This window comes from Drosophila innubila (genome assembly GCF_004354385.1).
Source record: "Drosophila innubila isolate TH190305 chromosome 3R unlocalized genomic scaffold, UK_Dinn_1.0 2_E_3R, whole genome shotgun sequence".
NCBI lineage: Eukaryota > Metazoa > Arthropoda > Insecta > Diptera > Drosophilidae > Drosophila > Drosophila innubila.
This window is the reverse complement of record NW_022995380.1, coordinates 17,704,425-17,722,347: the sequence shown is the minus strand read 5'-3', so window position 1 is coordinate 17,722,347 and position 17,923 is coordinate 17,704,425. Positions and strand designations below refer to the sequence as shown.

The 17,923-nt window shown below is 36.6% G+C and overlaps 5 protein-coding genes and 1 long non-coding RNA gene across 10 annotated transcripts; 2 read left to right on the top strand and 4 right to left on the bottom strand.

Moving 5' to 3' along the window:
• Positions 1-82: 82 nt before the first annotated feature.
• LOC117789874 lies at positions 83-3,401 on the bottom strand. The gene is made up of 6 exons (XM_034629037.1): positions 3,242-3,401; positions 3,041-3,166; positions 2,776-2,926; positions 1,801-2,592; positions 1,376-1,736; positions 83-1,308 (listed from the first exon to the last, which is right to left on the bottom strand). Exons 2-6 carry the CDS (start codon positions 3,157-3,159, stop codon positions 662-664), a joined length of 2,070 nt encoding a protein of 689 aa, XP_034484928.1. The 5' UTR covers positions 3,160-3,166; positions 3,242-3,401; the 3' UTR covers positions 83-661.
• Positions 3,402-4,324: 923 nt separating this feature from the next.
• Positions 4,325-6,534, bottom strand: LOC117792321 (thiamine transporter 1). Its single transcript, XM_034632400.1, has 5 exons — positions 6,273-6,534; positions 5,918-6,219; positions 5,545-5,843; positions 5,237-5,478; positions 4,325-4,694 (listed from the first exon to the last, which is right to left on the bottom strand). Exons 1-5 carry the CDS (start codon positions 6,509-6,511, stop codon positions 4,415-4,417), a joined length of 1,362 nt encoding a protein of 453 aa, XP_034488291.1. The 5' UTR covers positions 6,512-6,534; the 3' UTR covers positions 4,325-4,414.
• LOC117792322 lies at positions 5,706-7,153 on the top strand. The gene is made up of 2 exons (XR_004618160.1): positions 5,706-5,847; positions 5,909-7,153. It is a non-coding gene; the product is annotated as an uncharacterized LOC117792322 (long non-coding RNA).
• A 246-nt stretch (positions 7,154-7,399) lies between these two features.
• LOC117792729 (thiamine transporter 2) lies at positions 7,400-10,005 on the bottom strand. Its single transcript, XM_034632975.1, has 5 exons — positions 9,203-10,005; positions 8,935-9,017; positions 8,577-8,878; positions 7,844-8,426; positions 7,400-7,781 (listed from the first exon to the last, which is right to left on the bottom strand). The coding sequence occupies exons 1-5, from the start codon at positions 9,326-9,328 to the stop codon at positions 7,520-7,522; spliced, it is 1,356 nt and encodes a 451-aa protein (XP_034488866.1). The 5' UTR covers positions 9,329-10,005; the 3' UTR covers positions 7,400-7,519.
• A 287-nt stretch (positions 10,006-10,292) lies between these two features.
• Positions 10,293-15,709, bottom strand: LOC117792732 (methionine-R-sulfoxide reductase B1). Of its 5 annotated transcripts, XM_034632980.1 has the most exons (5): positions 15,553-15,708; positions 14,868-15,071; positions 13,332-13,505; positions 13,111-13,275; positions 11,929-12,390 (listed from the first exon to the last, which is right to left on the bottom strand). In XM_034632980.1, exons 2-5 carry the CDS (start codon positions 15,007-15,009, stop codon positions 12,206-12,208), a joined length of 666 nt encoding a protein of 221 aa, XP_034488871.1. In that variant the 5' UTR covers positions 15,010-15,071; positions 15,553-15,708; the 3' UTR covers positions 11,929-12,205. The 5 variants fall into 5 exon arrangements, with proteins under 5 accessions (XP_034488873.1, XP_034488869.1, XP_034488870.1 ...); XM_034632982.1 differs by lacking the exons at positions 11,929-12,390; positions 14,868-15,071 and adding an exon at positions 10,293-10,744 and having other exon boundaries at positions 15,553-15,709; XM_034632978.1 differs by lacking the exons at positions 11,929-12,390; positions 15,553-15,708 and adding an exon at positions 10,293-10,744.
• Positions 15,710-15,801: 92 nt separating this feature from the next.
• Positions 15,802-17,646, top strand: LOC117792731 (tetraspanin-33). The gene is made up of 3 exons (XM_034632977.1): positions 15,802-16,521; positions 16,586-16,756; positions 16,821-17,646. Exons 1-3 carry the CDS (start codon positions 16,143-16,145, stop codon positions 17,141-17,143), a joined length of 873 nt encoding a protein of 290 aa, XP_034488868.1. The 5' UTR covers positions 15,802-16,142; the 3' UTR covers positions 17,144-17,646.
• The last annotated feature ends 277 nt before the right edge of the window (positions 17,647-17,923 follow it).

Sequence of the window (17,923 nt, the reverse complement as noted above, 5' to 3'; positions counted from 1 at the left end):
ATTATAACCATGTATATAGGAATATTATGCGATTACGAATTTATACAGGCAGTAATATGTGCAACAGAGACAAACATGGAGGTATCTGTAATTAATGTATAACTAGTGTACAAGCAATGTTTACGAGAATATTCAAATAAAAATACAAATAACATTGAAATAAACATATGTACCGCCATACATAGTCATGAAGTTTCTACTTTGGATAAGGTTTAATAAGAGGGTTTTACAAAAGCTCTCCATTTTATGAAATGCTATTTTAAAAACGATTTTACATGCAAACACGTTATTACTGAAACAGAATTTGCAATTAAAATTATTTTCTGATTCGAAATTATACATTATAACGATGTATTTTATATTTTCGTATTTATTCACTTTTTAATATTCGAAATGTTGTTTATGATTATCAAGAACACTAGTTTGAGATTTGTGTTAAGGAACAAATTGTAAGAGCTACAGACTTTCAACTTAGGGAAAATTGTGACAAGAGTTAACTCTTTGGCACATGACTATAACTGAATTCAGACTTCTATACATACTATATGTAAATAATGTTTATAAAAGAGAGCAAGTCTTAAAAGTAAAATGCGAAATTTTATCATGTGACTGTATTCTATACTAAGTTATGTGCAGATTTGTGCAATTCCGTTGACTAGACTTAATCGCGACAGTAGCAAAACTTGCGCAATTCCGGATCGCGCTCGTAAATGCAATTGGCCTGCTCGCCGTACTGGTTGACGCGTGAGATATCCGTGAGTTTTGTTGTAATATTGAAATGGTTCAAGTTATAGGTGACACTCGCCTCATAGAGCGCCAGGCCTGGCTGGGTGACCACCTGCAGCTGATACAATTCATCGCGTACGACCGTTTGCCCATTCATGTTGGCCAAGAAGCCATCGACATCACTATTCGATTTAAATTGTAGCATTTCCTTGTGTGGCTGCAAACGCAATCCCCAGTTAATCCGTAGTAACTGCAGCGGAGCACATAGCTGACGGCGATCAGTCGTTGCAGCATTTATGGTATCCACAATGCTGTTAGCTGCTTTGAGTAGAATACCCTCGTAACGTGTGTCGTTCAGCTGCAGTGGCAGCCAGTTGAGGCAAGCGCACCAATGCGGCTCAATGTACGCATCTGCACAGGATCGATTACTTGGAATGGACTCAAAGAGAGATGTAGCACGTCCACGCGCCATCTCTGATATGTGAATATCCTTTGCTTGATTTGGTTCCGTCTTTGGTTCATTTAAGGTATTATCGTAGTTGTTTTCAGCTGTCATTTCGTCAATGCTCGGTGTTTGCAGTTCTGCAAGCAACATTAAATTTAATTCTGATAAGCATTTATAAACGTGTGAATATCAATAAATAGTTACGTATTAAGTGCATGAGCGTGGCGTGTACATCAAACGGAGTGCTCAAACGTTGCTCATTGTTCACAAAGTTGTTGTACTCCTGAGGAAAGCGCTTTTTGAATGACTCCGGAAAGGTAAAGCTGAAAAAGGGTAGACGCTCCTCCTGTTTGCCTTGCAGCGTGGCTCGCACGTCCGCAAATCGATTTCCATGATCAGCCATAATTATAAGTATGGTATCGTCAAGCAGCGACTTCTCCTTTAGCGCTACCAGCCAATCGTGTACATCATCATCAGCTGCTCCCACAAGATTTATGGAATCATGCGAGAGTCCGCCATGAAAGCTAAATACAAATCGTGGTGTGTCTCGATATTTCAGCATGAACTGCACAAAAAGAAAATCAAGATATTTATTTCAATGAATTTAGCATATTATAAGTCATACACACATTCTTGGTGTAATCCATCATGACCAAATGATCTGGCTGGCTGCCAACACAGTGAGGCGAGCTGCCACTTAGTATGTTTAGCGCCTGCATGTAATATGTACGCAAATAATGATCAGTGGGTTGAATATCGAAGCCATTCATCCGATACGTGAACGTTCCTACATTTGGCAAGTCCTCATTGAATGAGGTCACATAACCAAGACGGGCAAAATCCTGCCAAATCATGGGATAAGCATCGACGTAACCGGAGCCGGACATCCGTTTTCTCGTCTCCGGCAGCTCTAGTTCCGTGTATCCAGTGAGTAGCGGTATTAATGCCTGGGGCGTGCCATCGCCCACAATATTGTAGCCCTTCAGCACGATGGCGCCCAACTGTTTAGTCAAATAGGCATAGCTACGCGGTAGCTTACGCATGAAGGAATTTCTACTCATTGAGTCCAAGCCAAACATGAGAACATTGTAAAACGGAGACGTCGGCAGATCCTGCATCTGTAGTTGTGCCTGAGCAATGACTTCGGCCGGCAGCACAGCCAAATTGGGTGACAAATTGGGCATTACTGGACGTTGCACAGTGTCGCGGATTCCATATGCCATTCCATGCCATCTCTGACCGCTCTCTGCACGGCAAGCAACTTTCACAAAATCACTCTCCTGCAGCACATACGGCTCCTTTATTCTCACAGTGCGCCCAAAACGTGCTTTGTAATCCGATTTGCGTATTATATCCGTATAGGAGCAGACTATCTCGCCGTGAGTGGCACTTATCTCGGGCTTGACAAAGCATATAGATTTCTGTACATTTTAAAATATATATAAACAAATGAGTTAGTCACATACGGATAGTACTAGTACAAATAAGCTTGTAACATGATTTCATTAATTAGTTCTCTTAATTAAAACTAATCACATCTGTTATGGATATTTGTATATATGGATACAAAACAAAACAAATTACAACGTACAATTTTTATTTACCTCGCACATTACCCAATCCATCTCAGAGCCGCAGTTAATTTTATTAACCGGCTCGTAGAATTTCATGATATCGGGATTATCCAAAGGCAAGTGCGGCTGCCGACACTCACCCTGATTCATTGCGGATCTTATCGAGCGCTCCATGATATTGCTGTGTTGAGAAACACAAAGATAAACAATAAATAAAATAAGTAAATACATATTGTAATAGGAACACATACATACTATATCCCCACATTTCATCAAAGTATTTGCAACAACTTACATGGTGAGACTTTTATCAACATTTTGCGGCTGCTCGTTTAACATGTACAAAGTGAAGAACATCAGGAGCACACAGCTCACTAGCACACATTTTTGTACACCGCGTCGTACAAAGCGCATTTTGAAACTACAAACATTAATTTATAACAAAAAAATTCAATAAGGCACCTCCATCATAATTTTAGATTGATAATGCACTCACAGTTGGCAAATTAAATTGCTACCGTTGAAGTGGCAGTCGCGGCAGTGCGAATTAGTTGCATTGACGATTTATGAATGCATTACTTATGTACATATTTTACAAAATATTTTATTTGTTAAATAGCCCCGCGTTAAACAAAGGCCAGCTGTCAAAGAAAGTAGTAGAGTTGTGTCGTTTCGTTCTCACGAAGGATTCTTTTCAAACTCTCTCTTTGTTTCAAGGTAAATTCCGGTTTTATTTAATTTTTTGAAAATTTATTACTTAAACAATAAACGACACAAATAGCACATTTAAATTCCTTTTGGAATTATTATTACTGCCATATTTCTGACGTTGTGCCATCTGACAAAAATAAACCCATTTATTTTGAACGTCTGGCAACCTTGAAAACTGATCTAGCTCATTATTCACTTCAAAAACTATCAACTAACGGTCTATTTGACAATTTTTCTACATATTAAGTCTTGAATTTTAACAATTGATGAGGATTTTATACAACGTTTTGCGAATTTCCGATTTCTTTTAAGAATTTAATTTTGTTGCTCAAGTCGTTTTGATTCAGAATGATTTAACTATTTATAGACTGGCAAACTCACTAATTGAACTAAATGAATGTCAAAAGTTTAAATAATACAGTGTGGCAGTAATTTTATCTGGTATTTGTCGAAAATATCAAGTATAAATTAATAAAATATACCAGTCTATCGCCCGACCGCCACAATCTGTTGACTTTTCGAAACTAAAAATATTTTGGCACGCAAGTTAATTTTAATTTTTTGAGCAATTTTTAGATTTTGGAATAAGATAATAATTAATAAAACCATAAAACCATAAATAATAAATTGTATACATTTTATTGTCAATTATTAACCGCTTTTTTTGCGAAATGTGAATTTTTTTATTTTTTTGGCCTCTTGACGCTTTTTCAGAAACTTCAAGCTGTCATAGCTTTTTTAAATCGCTACCGATTTCCTTGTAGAATGTTAATTTTTAATTTAATTGGGTTTCGTTTTTGATTCTGCATCAAAATTGGATAGGTAACTCTGTCACTTTTTCAAAGTTTGATAAATGAAACTCGATGTATTCATTGTCGATTTATTTTATTTTATTTTAAACTCGATTTTAAACTCAACTCACGGATAGTTTAACTCTATATTTTAATATTTTACGGTTTTATGTACTTTTGGCTTCTTCAATTTCCATTACTTGTGCTTTAGGGCCATTTGAGCGGTTCAATACTGATTCAACAATAACAGCGATAAAATACACAGTGCCAATAATAATAAAATAAAAGGCGTAAACGGTAAATTGCTCAAAAGTGGTAAGATTAAGGCCACCACTTTCAGACACGACAACAAGAGTGAGCAATGTTTGTAGTACCAATGCAACAAGTGTGTTTATTCCAAAGATCAATGCGAAGCTATCCTCGACCAGACTGCTAGCAAGTTCGGCACTGAAATATACATACATATTTGTTTATAAGCTGCAAGAAAGAATTTTCTTACAGTTAGTCAAGAAAGTGTTTTGAAAAAAATAAGAATTTTACACATTTTATTCATAGATATTTATTTTATTGCTTTTGTTTATATTTTGGTCCAGTCAAAAAAACTAAAAATAAAATGCAACTAATTTGACTACTTTTAAAAATAAATAAGCATGTATTTTAAATTTCGATTTCGGGTAACGAAAGAAATTAACTTGTGAAAGCGTGAAAACGTTAATACTATGTGTAAACATTTTTGTTGATTTTAATAAGATCTATCTAATATGATCGATATTAAAATTTAAAATTAGTTTGAAAAACGATGATTATGATTAACAACATATTTGAATTGCATGCTTTATTTGGGTATAGTAAAAAAGTTTTGTTTCGGTTAGAGTTTTAGTTGCGGCTACCAATTTCAATCGGTTAATACTGACTAAAATTTACGGTTTCGATTACGGTCTTAATCCATAGTCAAAACATTTTCTTGACTAACTGTATATTGAACTCACCTTGCCACCGTAATGGTAAAACCGTAAAGCGCCCCAAAAAGCACGTAGCCCAAATATGAAATATATATATTCGTTGTCCAGGATGCCAATAAAACGCAGCCACCTTCAAGAGCCGAGAGGACAGCCAAGGATAACAAACTGGCACGTGATTTTAATCGTCCGGCGTGCAAGTAGCCTGCTAGTAAAGCAAATAGAGCAGCTAATGCCGTTAGGGCGGCATCCACGCCCCCATTCCACACAATCTACGGAAGTTATTCAGGAATCGAGATGACTAGGCAGTTACTCAAAAGTGTGACCGCTATACTCACCGTTGGCTCGTTTTCAAAGGACTTCCAAACAACTTGCATGTATGTTGTGACTTGCAGATAACCCGCCAATCCGATAGCATACCAAAGACTCCATTGAAGGACCATGGGGTTTGTGTAGGCGCTGCGAAAGTGCGACCACAAGAGTTGCAATGGCCCAATTTGATTCTGCTTGGCTACGGATGAGTCGGCATTTTCAACTGAAGAATGTTCAATAGTTGCCGTGTCTGGTTTATTATGGAAGTACAAGCTCTTCTTAACATTGGGAAGTCCAAAGGACCACAGGAGAGCCAGGACTTGTGCTATGTAGAGTAAGAGTGGATATCAAAGCCATGATTGATACTTATCATAAGCATAATAGTAATAGTTTACTTACAGCCCGCAGATATGTAGAGTAGTTGCTTATAGTTCATCCAATTCAGGCCTATGAGTAGCTGTGCCGATAATCCAGCCACCAACTTGCCAACAAACATCGCCGCCCTGGTGTGGGAGGTAACGCGGGGATAATACTTCTTGTCGACCTTGGCATAAATATAGGAATAATATGCCACTTCGGTGGCCTGATAAAAACCATAAAACACCTCAACAATTTGCAGTCCCAACAGCGTTGTTGTCCAAATAAGTACACTCCAGATAACAATGCCAGTTAATGCGTTGGCAATAATCAAAGGTTTATATCTGTAGAATACATGTAATTGTGCACTTTATAAGTGTATAACGAATTCAATTACCTGAGAAAGTCGGTGACAAGAAACACAACAATCAACAGAGCCAGATATGAGTAGGTTCCAATGGGATAAACCGAACGTATCACCTGATCCTGTGTCACATTATACCACTCGCCCAAGAGGATCTCGGCATGATAAGGCTCCGACGGTCGCAGCTCCCGTAAAAATCCAAACACGCAGAGCAAGCATGAGACTTTCAGCCAAGACAACTCCATCTCCAACCCTACACCGACCACCGCCATTAACTATCTAATCGACAGCTTAGTCGACGGCACTGACAGCGGCAATTTAGCGGAATCTTGAACAACTCTCCATGCTTAGCATACAAATAATTAAAATAATTATACAAACTTATATGGGGTTATAATTTGAACTATAAGTACATGAATTTGGTTGATTATTTGTAATCAGAGCTAACCGCCTAGAGATTAACGCTGAGTAAATACAAGGGAACGTTAACGTGTTCCCTAATCGTTAGCAATCTTTAGTACACGATCTTTACATTCCACTTGCTAAAATTCACACAATATAAATTAATGCGATTGATATGTAAAAACAATATTATCACATGTGTTACACAGGCAATTATTATAAAATATTATAATTATAGCCATTAATCAGATTGATTATCAAACCTAATTGATGTATTAAAATAAGATAGAAAATCGATCTGAATGCACTTGTAGATGATATTGGTAGTCCTATTGGCCGATTCCATTATTTGCACTGCGGGAAACAAAAAGTGGACTGAACTCTAACACAAATCTTGTGTAATCAATTCATATACTTAATTTGTATACGAGTATAATGGACGACTTCCGGGTTTGTAGTCAATTATACACTTACACATTGTCTAAGGGCAATAAACAAATACTTAAAAACTGCATACAAAGTGGGCGTTAATTTCAAATGGCTATCTTAATGACTTTTAAACTTCTTACAACTGTAAAACTTTAAAATCATATATATATTTTTGAGATAATTTGTACATTATCCTCATGTTTTTATGTTAGCATGGAGTCTCCCAATAAAAACTTATTTATATGGCATTATCTTGATAAGTAAATTTTAGTATATGAAACATGCAAACTTAAAACTTTCCATGATTCGCACTGAAAAAAAATGCAGACAAATACGTATCTTATTTTATTGTATAAATTGAAAGTTGATATTTGTATAGGAACATCTGTATTTCTACAAATCTTATTACAGCTTACTAACGATAATTATTAAGTACATAACAAATGGATCTATTCCAAGCTGTCGGCCAACTTTTCTTTGGATTTGCTGCGGTACCAGAAATGCTCTACCATAACGGATATGAAGTATATGACGGCCACAGCAATAAAATAAAAAGCATAGACTGTATATTGTCCGACTGGGTTAAGGGCAAAGCCCCATTCGGAGAGCACAGCGATGGTAAGCAGGGACTGAAAGACTAATGCAAGCAGAGTGTTGATGCCAAAGACCAAACCAAAGCTATCCTCCTGCAGGTTACGGGCCACCTCGGCGCTGTTGGAAAACCAAACAAATTCTATATTCATATAAAATAGAAAATATAATATAAGACTTACCTGGCTACCGTAATTGTAAAGCCATAGAGTCCGCCAAAGATGACAAAGCCCACATATGACCAATAGATATTTTTGGTCCAGCAGCAGATTAAGACGCTGCCGCCCTCCAATGCCGATAGCACGGCTAGAAGGAGCAAACTGGCTCGTGGCCTAAGACGCCCAGTGTGTAGATATCCCGCTGCCAGAGCACTCAGTGCCGCCAGAGCAGTGAGCACGGCGTCAACAGCACCATTCCACGCAATCTGCGGTTCAGGCTCAATGTCTTTCCACAACACCTGCATATAGTAGGTGACCTGCAGATAACCGGCAAGACCAATGGCATACCACAAGCTCCATTGGACCACTCGGTGATTTGTGTAGGCATTGTAAAAGTGCTGCCACAGCAAACGCCCAGCACTGGTCTGCACCAGATTGCTGGGCTGTTGGCTTGCCACATCTGCCTCGATGGTTGTACCCGTTTCCTGCTGTAGCTGCAGCTGATTAAGCTTGGGGGCGGGCTCTGTTAAATATGCTTCGCGATGAAAGTACAAGCTCCTGTCCACCTTAGGTAGGCCAAAAGCCCATAGCATTGCCAGAATTTGTGCTGAGAAATTGCAGATGGATTAATAAAAGTAAATGGCTTATTTTACTCTTGAGATAAATCAACCAATCTCAAAGGTTGTGGATTGAATATTATGATAAACATCTTTTGTGTGAACAACTTTCTTTCATGTTTTTATAAATATTTACTCACTGGCCAGAGTAATATAGTTGAGCTGCTTGTAGTCCATCAGCTTGAGATTGATCATAAGCTGCGATGTAATGCCCGAAATAAGCTTGCCGGCAAACATTGCGGCACGTGTGTGAGATGTCACACGTGGATAATACTTTTTGTCGACCTTGGCATAAATATACGTATAGTAAGCCACCTCGGCGGCCATGTATGTGCCATAGAAGAACTCTAATATCTGCAATGACAGCAAACTGGTTGTCCAAATGAGCAAACTCCATATAATCACTCCAGCAGCGCCAACTGTTATGATAAGTGGCTTATATCTAAAAGTATAAAACGTTTCACATGTTTCTGATTTACTCAATTATTACAAATTTACCGCAGAAAGTCCGTGATGAGAAACACGAAGACCAGTTGAACCAGATGTGAGTATGTGCCCACGGGATAAACATCTCGAGTTAACTGTAATATGCCGATTATTTAAACATTATAAATCCAATTTAACAATTCAATACAATTATAATGATAATATTTTAAGGAAACAAATATATATTTGTAATGAATTAACATGACTTTAATCGAATTATATATTTTCAAATCTAACCTTTTATTTTTATTAGCACAAGTTGGTTACAGTCGAAACTCACCTGTTCATTTGTAATGTTTCGCCATGGACCCAAAAGATATTCCGTTACGTACGGCTCTGAAGGTCGAATTTCGCGAACAAAGCCAAAAACGCACAGCAGACAAGAGATTTTAAGCCATTCCTTCATTTTGTGGTCCGTTACATTCAACGTAACGTAGTGTAACGTATCGTAATGTTAGGTATAAAAACCAAACGGAGTCGTAATACTTGAGAATTATCACGTTCGTCAGCTCGTTGTTCTTAATTTGATTGGATTTGCAGTTTTGTGCATGGTTTTAACTTTCAGCCGGTTTAATTTTAGCAAATCGGACTGCGCTTCTTGGAAATGAGAAAAGCAGCCACAGAGGAGTCACATATACAAAGTATAATCTTATCGTTGGGTAGATTTATTAGATGTCAGTATCTCTCATTATTCCTCATACACTGATTGCGCTTTTTACGATTGTTAGATAATTGAGAATTTATAATTTACAAAATGAGAGGAGCACATGTGTATGTTGTGATCGCTTCAACGTTCGACGACCAATTTACCGGCATAACAACATTCTGAATGGCACAGAAAGACACACAGATACACACAATCAAACATGCAGAAATGCATATGTGTGCAAACAGTTGGTTAGGCGGAATGTGAGACACCCTACAGCATGTTGTATTATTAAGTTATTCACTTTTTAGCAATATATTTGTTGAGTAGATTGATTTAATTGCCACAGGAAAACAACGACAAAAGAAACTCAATTGAGCGTTCTATTTATTTATTTATTCGCGTATTTCGCATCGGAATCGGATATTACATCACAATTCGCCACTGCTTGTTTGGCGACGCTTTAAGTTAAGTTGGCAACGCGGTGGAAAAACAGCTGTTCGCACCTGCATGTGATTGGCGCCTAAATTGAATGCAGCAGCAACAACACAAAAATAATTGTATGCAAATTGATTTTTGTATATTGTAAAAAATACACGTTTATTATTAATGTGTGTGTATGTGTGTATTACAATGTATCAATGTATGCGTATGTATGTATAAATATAACAAAGTAAAAGAGAGAAACATTTAGCTATTTACACAAACAGACGGAAGTTTTTGTTTTTTGTTTTTTCTTGTAGTAATTATTCAATTTAATTGTATGAATAGCTGCCCATTTATCAAGAGATATCAATAGATGTCAATAGACTTTGCTAGGGAATATTGGCCACATTTACGGAAAGTTAGAAAATACGTGTAAAAACCCTTAACAGCAACATTTGAGGTTAGACTCTTTCGCACATGTTTCATATTCGTTGATTGTTCGTTCCAGTCCTAAAGCGGTACTTCCACTTTACTGCTGCGCAATTGGCGTACCTTGAGGACTTAAAGCCTGCGCTGTAGCCGTTGTGTCCGCCTGTACAAACTCAATGGACGCCGAGTTGATGCAGTAGCGTTTGCGTGTTGGTTTCGGTCCATCCTCAAAAACGTGACCCATGTGGGCGTTGCAGCGGGCGCAGCGTACCTCGGTGCGTATGCGCTCTGGATGTGCAATTAGTAGTAAAATATTACCCCCTTTTTAATTTGTATATTGCAAATTGTGAGATTAATTGGGTACGTTTGTTCATTTTTGGTTTTGTTTTTTCATTGCATTAGGTTTTCATTGTGGTTTGTTTGTTTTTACAATCATTGATATTTGCATTTCATTGAAATTTCATTTGTTCAAATTAAGATAAAAATAAAATAGTTTTGAATATAAATTGTGAAACAAGTGGAATGAAAAGCAGAAATAGAGAGGATTTAATATGAAAGAGCGTACACATAACATAAGAGAAATGATCCAAGCAATAAGAGAAACAGAAAATGTAACGGCAGAAATGTAATTGTGCAAAAGACAGCGAAAATGCGAGACAACAAGTATGCCATATGACAATGTTCGTAAGTGCGAGAGCGAAAGAAGATAACGTCAGATGAAAAATAAAAAGCAGCATAAAAGAATTGGAAAAAAATGATAAGAAAATATTTTTAACAAATGATTTAGTATATAATTTTTTTGAAATTTGTTAGAAAGCCATTTTTGTGTCAGATGTTTTGTATAATTATTTTAACAATGATTTAGATGTGTGGGCATGTGTGTGTGTGTGTGTGTGTGAGTGAGTGTGAGGGTGTTTATATATATGTATGTGTTTTGTTAGCAAAACAAACCCCCAAAGAACGTTTACAGTTACATTAAATATTGGTATTGTTTATGTATTTGGTTTTCGAAGCGAGTTAAAAAAAAAAGAGAAATAGAAAAATATACGAAAATACACATTATTCAGTTTGTTGGACAATATTTGGATCGGTTACAGTAGTGTTGCAATGTTATACATAAAATAAGATTAAAATACAATGTATAAAAAGCATAAATAACGTAAACAAAAGAAATTAACGATTGTAGAACCAAAAAATAAAAATACAATTACGAGTAGAGTATATGAAATAAATAAATGAATATAGAAAAGAAAGAAATGCGACCAGCTGCTTAAATCAGTTTTATGGTACATCCATTCAAAAATAACCATACATATTATGTACATGGTTCCTAAACCAACAAGATGAGGACGACTTTTGAGACAACTTAAAAAAAAATGGGGCTAAGCTTGTGCGTGCTCTATGCAAACTATTGGATGAAACTGTGGATTCTCGAAAAATATAAGTATTATGCATCTTGAAACCGCAATTAAAAATGAGTTGTTAAATAAACGGAGAAATTACAAACTAAAGTAAAATGTAGTATAACGTTTATTCGAGCTGATCCATTATAAAAAATGGAATATCCGTTACATATCCGTTGGGGTATTAATACTTTATCAGGCCTCATCAAATCACACACTCAGCGTTATAATATTTATACATGTATGCTTGTTAATAAACTCCTATAAAATTCCCATAATTGTACTATAAGTACTTTAACTTAACATAATAAGCCTGTCTTTTTGAATAGATTGAGTTTTAACAAATCCGTGTATGTAATGTAATTAACAATCGAAATTATTATTTCTTGGACGATGTCGTCGTAGATGTTGCTGTACTTTTCACAAAATCAATTGATGCCGAGTTGATGCAGTAGCGTCGATGCTTCGGTGGTGGTCCATCATCGAACACATGACCCATGTGAGCCGAGCACTTGGAGCAGCGCACCTCAGTGCGTACCATGCCTAACGTTTTTGAAATGACTACTGTTTTTTTAATCATATATTAGGTTTTTTTTTGTTTTTCATAAATTTCATTCATATTTTGATTTGGTGTGGGAAATTTTGAGAAAGAAGTTTTCGATTTTGGTTAGCAAAAAAGATGTGGATAAAAGAATAATACTCAATTAGGTAAGTTTTATTTTTTTTCTTTGCACAATCAGAAATGGATTAGTTGAGCATTCATTAATCAGGACAATCTCACAATTAACGGCACAAACATTAGGCGCTTAAGCGGTTCGAAAAACTACAGTGAACACACGATTTTAAAAAACAGTTATAACACACGTATTCAGAGTATAGTTACATGGAGTTCATGACGTTTCCAAAAGCAAAAACAAAACAAACACAAAAGGACTACACAATAATGCTAAGTAACAATTTTAAATTTTTTAGATAACTTGGGACTTAAGTTCGGTTTCATTTCTTATTCATTTCATAACTTTAATGCGTTGCGAGACTGAACAAAATTCAAGTTAAATCTATCAATATATATTTATAAATAAGCGTTTCCTATACAGGGTGCTCAACTTGAACTTAATTTTGATTTTCAATCAATGCTGTTATTGCAAAGCGACAAACAAATACAAAATAAAAATCAAAACTTTACAAACAAAAATCTCAAATGCAAAACTTTTGCCAAAACATCTAAAAGTGCTGAACGAATCTAGGCTAAGGCAGATCGTCTCATAGATCAGGTGCACATACCTGGTATGCTGGCATCCCGATGCAAGGTCACTTTACCCTTATCAACCACATCGTTAAACGCTGGCCAACCACAGCCGGAATCATATTTGGTATCCGAGCTGAACAGGTCCTGATGACAGACAATACACTGATACATCCCCTTTTCGTAGTGCTTGTTGTAACACCCTGTAAATGTATTATTACATTAAGTATACGTTATACAAGTGTATTAAAAACCAAACCTGTGAAGGGTCGCTCCGTGCCCGCTTCTTGTGTAACCTGATACTGCAGCGGGGTTAGACGTTTCCGCAGTTCCTCTTTGCTTACAGTAATCTTTTCGCTTTTATTCTCCATGTTGGCTTTGGAATTTTTCGTCTTGCCGCCGTCTTCGTCGTTATTACTGCTGTGACGTGAATCTGAAATGTGAGTAGATTGTTTTGTACTTAAGTTTGCGGTTAGCATTCAGTTTTTTTTTTTCTCTTGTCTATTCTTATTTTGTGTTTGTTTCATAACAGCAATTGATATTAAATTGCAATAAAATTTGTGCTTGGCATTTGGTTTAAAATAGACTTAATAAACGTCTCTAAGTGAACCTTTAATCCAGTACCTTTACACTTCTAAATGTTCCACAGATTTCTATAATAGCTGAGCACATTTATGATTTAAATTGGTAGCTAAGGTTGATTTTTTTGGAGTATTATTTATAAGCTATTTATAAACTTTGCAATCTACTATTGCTTTACTACTCCATTTATCAGTCAATTTGCTGTCTACAGATTAATTGGCCGTAAATTATAAAATGTGCAAGTCGTTGGCCTACAAACGATAAGAACCTAGATTGTTATGTTATCAACAATGATTTGCAGTTAGGCAAGTAAAGCATGTACAAATAATAATAATATGTTTACTGTTGGTATTCGTGTTTACTCTTCAGTTTTTTTAATCTTCGGAACTCAGGGGAGTTCCAGAAATGTTAACCGACCGAAAATCAACCACATATGTATGGATTGATTTTCGATTGTTTTGTAATTCTGGAACACCCATGAATAAAACTTTTTATCCATTAAGTGGAAATAAAAAGTATATACATACATATACCCCTTCGATTAGTACAGGGTATTAAAAACAATCTAGGCATGCAATTTGTATACAAAACATAACAAGCTACAAACAAAATGCCTGAGACCATTATCCATTACAAGAGATGTTGAAGGTGTGAACATATTTGTAGTCTTTGGAAACTGCATAGCTACAAATTGTGGATAGAAACGCAGGTTAAAAATAATTTTATGCTGCCGCACTTAAATGAAGTGGCGCTCAGTATAAACAACAACGGTGCACGAAATGGGGAACTGGGGGAAATGGGCAAACTTGGGGTGAAGGCAGTGGGGCAGCAATTGAGAAAAGCCACTGAAGTGTGTCGCGCACAATTAAAAACGATGAATTCATTTCGAATTTTTGCTTTTACGAATTTACAAAAAAAAAAAAACCAAATTGAATTGTTGATCGAATGAAGTGAATCACGGCAAATCTAAAAATAGCAGCTAAGTGAACAGTAGAGCATTAATGCCAACTATTTGAACTAGAAAAGCTATCTATAATTGGAAATTCGCCAATGTAAAACTAAAAAATCGATAGAATTGCGTTTTGGTTTTATTTGCACATTTTAACAATAAATCAAAGCCATTGTATTGAAATCCCAATCAAATCGGCAACTGTTTAAGCTGACAAACAGTCTAACGTGACACACCCGCACCCCTTGTCCAGGGTATACTCACCCGCAAAGGAACGAGCGTGGGGAAGAGCAGAGACAGCGATGGCTCCGGTTTTTAATTGATTGAAGTTGCACCTCTGCTTGATAGCAATAAAGCTAAGTGCAATGTTTCGTGCCCACGGTGCGTAGCGAGAAAGTGAAAACATTTTACAAGCGCCTCAACAAATTGACAACGAAACGCGCCAACAACTGCAGTTTGCACTTGGCACTGTTGGTTATTCAATCACATGCGAAACGCCAAAACAACATTGAAAAGTCAATGTTTTGCCTATTAGTGGTTTTTCTCTTACGCCCACACACACAGACACACACACAAATACACACACACCAACTAAACTAATATTAATGCAAGTTTTGCCACTTCCGTATTTTGGCGTTCTATTTCTAAGTGTGTATGGCCGTGTGTGTGTACGAATGATGTGTGCACACAGAAACAGAGAGAAAGCGCATTAGGGTGAAAGTCAATGCTTGCAATTTGCTCAATTGCATTCGCTCGCTTATAGAAAATTGACTAAACAGTAGAATTTTTTATAATCTGAGCCTCGTGCACAGCAATTTTCCAATCAACGTGCTTAGTATGAAAAGCGCAAGGCAAACTTAAAAGCGTACACACTTTCACACACACACACACGCACAAACGCCCAGTGTCCTTGAATGAAGCGCAACGGGTATGGCAGAAAATCGCTCACCTGCTAATAAATAATTTGGTTTTGTTGCTTGTTATATTTCTATTTTTGGCTTTTGTTTATAATTTTATAGCATTTGTAAGCAGCGTCCAATTAGCCGACTTCAACTACAACTGCCAATGTTTTCACAACGAAGGAAAATGAAAAACTAAAAAGCTAGAAAACAGCTGCCTGTGAAAATAACCACCGTTGCCAGACTGTTTCTCTGACCAGCTGTTGTATTGCGTTGCCAACGATGTTGACTTTAATGTTGTCGATCTGGCATTGCCACCAACATATTTTGTTGTTTTTGTTGGCTGCATATTGCTGTAATCGTCAGTAAATCGTGAATTCATTAAATAAAACCCAAAATAATGTGTGCTAAAATAAAATAATAAGCATGTCGTTAAGATAAAGAGACGCGATGTGAAGATTCGACTTGAAAACATTTCTAAGCAGATAGACCACACGCAAAGAGGGCGTCAACAAAGGGCGAAAGAGTGTAAAGAAGAAGAGGAACATAAGAATACTCAAACGATTTTCATACATACGAAATTCATAAATATTTTTGCACTAGATAGTCATATTAGTGAAATCCAGACCAAAACGCAGCCATGAGTAACCACAGATATCATGGCGGGGGCAGTTACATGCATCCCCGAATGTCGTACCCACACCACTTTACATACGTATCTAGCTGTGTGAAGTATCTTATTTTTTTGTTAAACTTTTTGTTTTGGCTGTTTGGAGGTCTGTTGATGGCCATTGGAGTATATGCTTTTATGGATAAGCTTAAAGATGGCAACGGCTGGGTTCGACTTGAATCTATTTATGATGTTATATTCAATATATCCTTGGTTATGATCATTGCGGGTATAGTCATATTTGTGGTCAGCTTTGCTGGTTGCCTTGGAGCACTGAGGGAGAACACTTTCCTTTTAAAGTTCTACTCCATGTGCTTGCTTGTGTTCTTTCTCATGGAAATGGCCATAGGTGAGTAGGAAATTAATGTAGCAATAGCTAACATTTCACGTATTTTGTATTCGATTTATTGCAGCTATCATTTGTTTTGTGTTTCCTCAAAACATGAATTCCTTTCTGGAGCTTCAGTTTACTGACAAGATTATTCATTCTTATCGAGATGATTCCGATTTGCAAAACTTTATAGACTTTGCGCAGCAGGAATTTAAGTGTTGCGGCCTCAGTAATGCTGGATATCAGGACTGGAGTGAGTAGCAATTTTAACCATTTGGCAACTTTCAACTTATACCCTCTCTCTTTATGACTTTCAGGTAAAAATGAGTACTTCAATTGTTCATCGCCTTCAGTGGAGAAGTGTGGTGTTCCCTACAGCTGTTGTATCAATGCCACGGACATTAGCTCAGGACTAGTCAACATTATGTGCGGATATGGTGTGCAGGAGCACTCAGTGGCGGCGGCCAGCAAACGCATCTGGACCAGCGGATGCATTGAAATTGTTCGTGTCTGGGCCGAACGCAATCTATATGTGATCGCTGGCGTTGCCTTGGGCATAGCGCTGTTACAGCTGTTCGTTATCTACTTGGCCAAGACTCTTGAGGGCCAAATCGAAATGCAGAAGTCGCGCTGGTCGTGAGTGCCATAGCACCCGGTCTTTTACGGGTATCCATTCGATGATTTCTACTACTACGACACTCAAATGTAATCAAACGACGGTTGGGCTATCGGCCAGGCCAGGCCGTGCCATGTCGTCATCTTCAAAAAAATCTTTGTCAAGTTAATCTGCTCAAATATCCATATATGTATTTTACAATTTTATCAAATTGGATTACGCAAAAGTTTGTAGAACATATAGTGTCAGCCACTGTTTACCGATGTTTGTATTTTCGAATTCTCTTGCCCTTTCAATGCGAATTTTAATATTCAGTATTCTCAACTATTTCTTCAATTGACTTAATATTCTGCTCTGAATACTAGTTTTAATCTTTACACATCTATACTCATATAATCATAGAAATTACTATATTGTAATGTATTACCAACTGCCACATTTATAAAGGGCATTGCCAATTTACTGCATGTTTGTATGTAAGTATTTTATGTATTTATGTAGACAAAATTGTAAACGAACAAAAAAAAGTATCAGATTTTATGTATTTATATTATATGCAATAACATTGTGTTCTTCATAGTGCACGAAAAAAGACATAATGTACATAGATTTTAAGCGAACGTGTATGCATTTAAAATGGACATTTTTATTTGAATATGTAAAACAATACCAAACTGCATGCGCATTTATTATACATACCAACGTGGTAGTATAATTAATTTACTCGTAAGTAGAGCATCGCAAAAAATATACTTATCTCAATATAATATGAAATAAATATGAATAAACATATGTATATATACT

Excerpts from the sequence above, each read along its gene's own strand:
- LOC117792731 (XM_034632977.1), top strand. The coding sequence starts at position 16,143 with ATGAGTAACCACAGATATCATGGCGGGGGCAGTTACATGCATCCCCGA. Across the intron at positions 16,522-16,585 it reads TCTCATGGAAATGGCCATAG|CTATCATTTGTTTTGTGTTT; the intron begins GTGAGTAGGAAA and ends GATTTATTGCAG. Across the intron at positions 16,757-16,820 it reads TGCTGGATATCAGGACTGGA|GTAAAAATGAGTACTTCAAT; the intron begins GTGAGTAGCAAT and ends TATGACTTTCAG.
- LOC117792732 (XM_034632978.1), bottom strand. The coding sequence starts at position 15,009 with ATGTTTTCACTTTCTCGCTACGCACCGTGGGCACGAAACATTGCACTT. Across the intron at positions 13,276-13,331 it reads CACGGAGCGACCCTTCACAG|GGTGTTACAACAAGCACTAC; the intron begins GTTTGGTTTTTA and ends ATACATTTACAG. Across the intron at positions 10,745-13,110 it reads TCGGGATGCCAGCATACCAG|GGGGTAATATTTTACTACTA; the intron begins GTATGTGCACCT and ends CAAATTAAAAAG.
- LOC117789874 (XM_034629037.1), bottom strand. The coding sequence starts at position 3,159 with ATGCGCTTTGTACGACGCGGTGTACAAAAATGTGTGCTAGTGAGCTGT. Across the intron at positions 2,927-3,040 it reads GTTGATAAAAGTCTCACCAT|CAATATCATGGAGCGCTCGA; the intron begins GTAAGTTGTTGC and ends TTCTCAACACAG. Across the intron at positions 1,309-1,375 it reads CACGCTCATGCACTTAATAC|AACTGCAAACACCGAGCATT; the intron begins GTAACTATTTAT and ends TGTTGCTTGCAG.
- LOC117792321 (XM_034632400.1), bottom strand. The coding sequence starts at position 6,511 with ATGGCGGTGGTCGGTGTAGGGTTGGAGATGGAGTTGTCTTGGCTGAAA. Across the intron at positions 5,844-5,917 it reads ACTCTACATATCTGCGGGCT|CACAAGTCCTGGCTCTCCTG; the intron begins GTAAGTAAACTA and ends TACTCTACATAG. Across the intron at positions 4,695-5,236 it reads TTTACCATTACGGTGGCAAG|TGCCGAACTTGCTAGCAGTC; the intron begins GTGAGTTCAATA and ends TGTATATTTCAG.
- LOC117792729 (XM_034632975.1), bottom strand. The coding sequence starts at position 9,328 with ATGAAGGAATGGCTTAAAATCTCTTGTCTGCTGTGCGTTTTTGGCTTT. Across the intron at positions 8,427-8,576 it reads CAACTATATTACTCTGGCCA|CACAAATTCTGGCAATGCTA; the intron begins GTGAGTAAATAT and ends GCAATTTCTCAG. Across the intron at positions 7,782-7,843 it reads TTTACAATTACGGTAGCCAG|CGCCGAGGTGGCCCGTAACC; the intron begins GTAAGTCTTATA and ends GTTTTCCAACAG.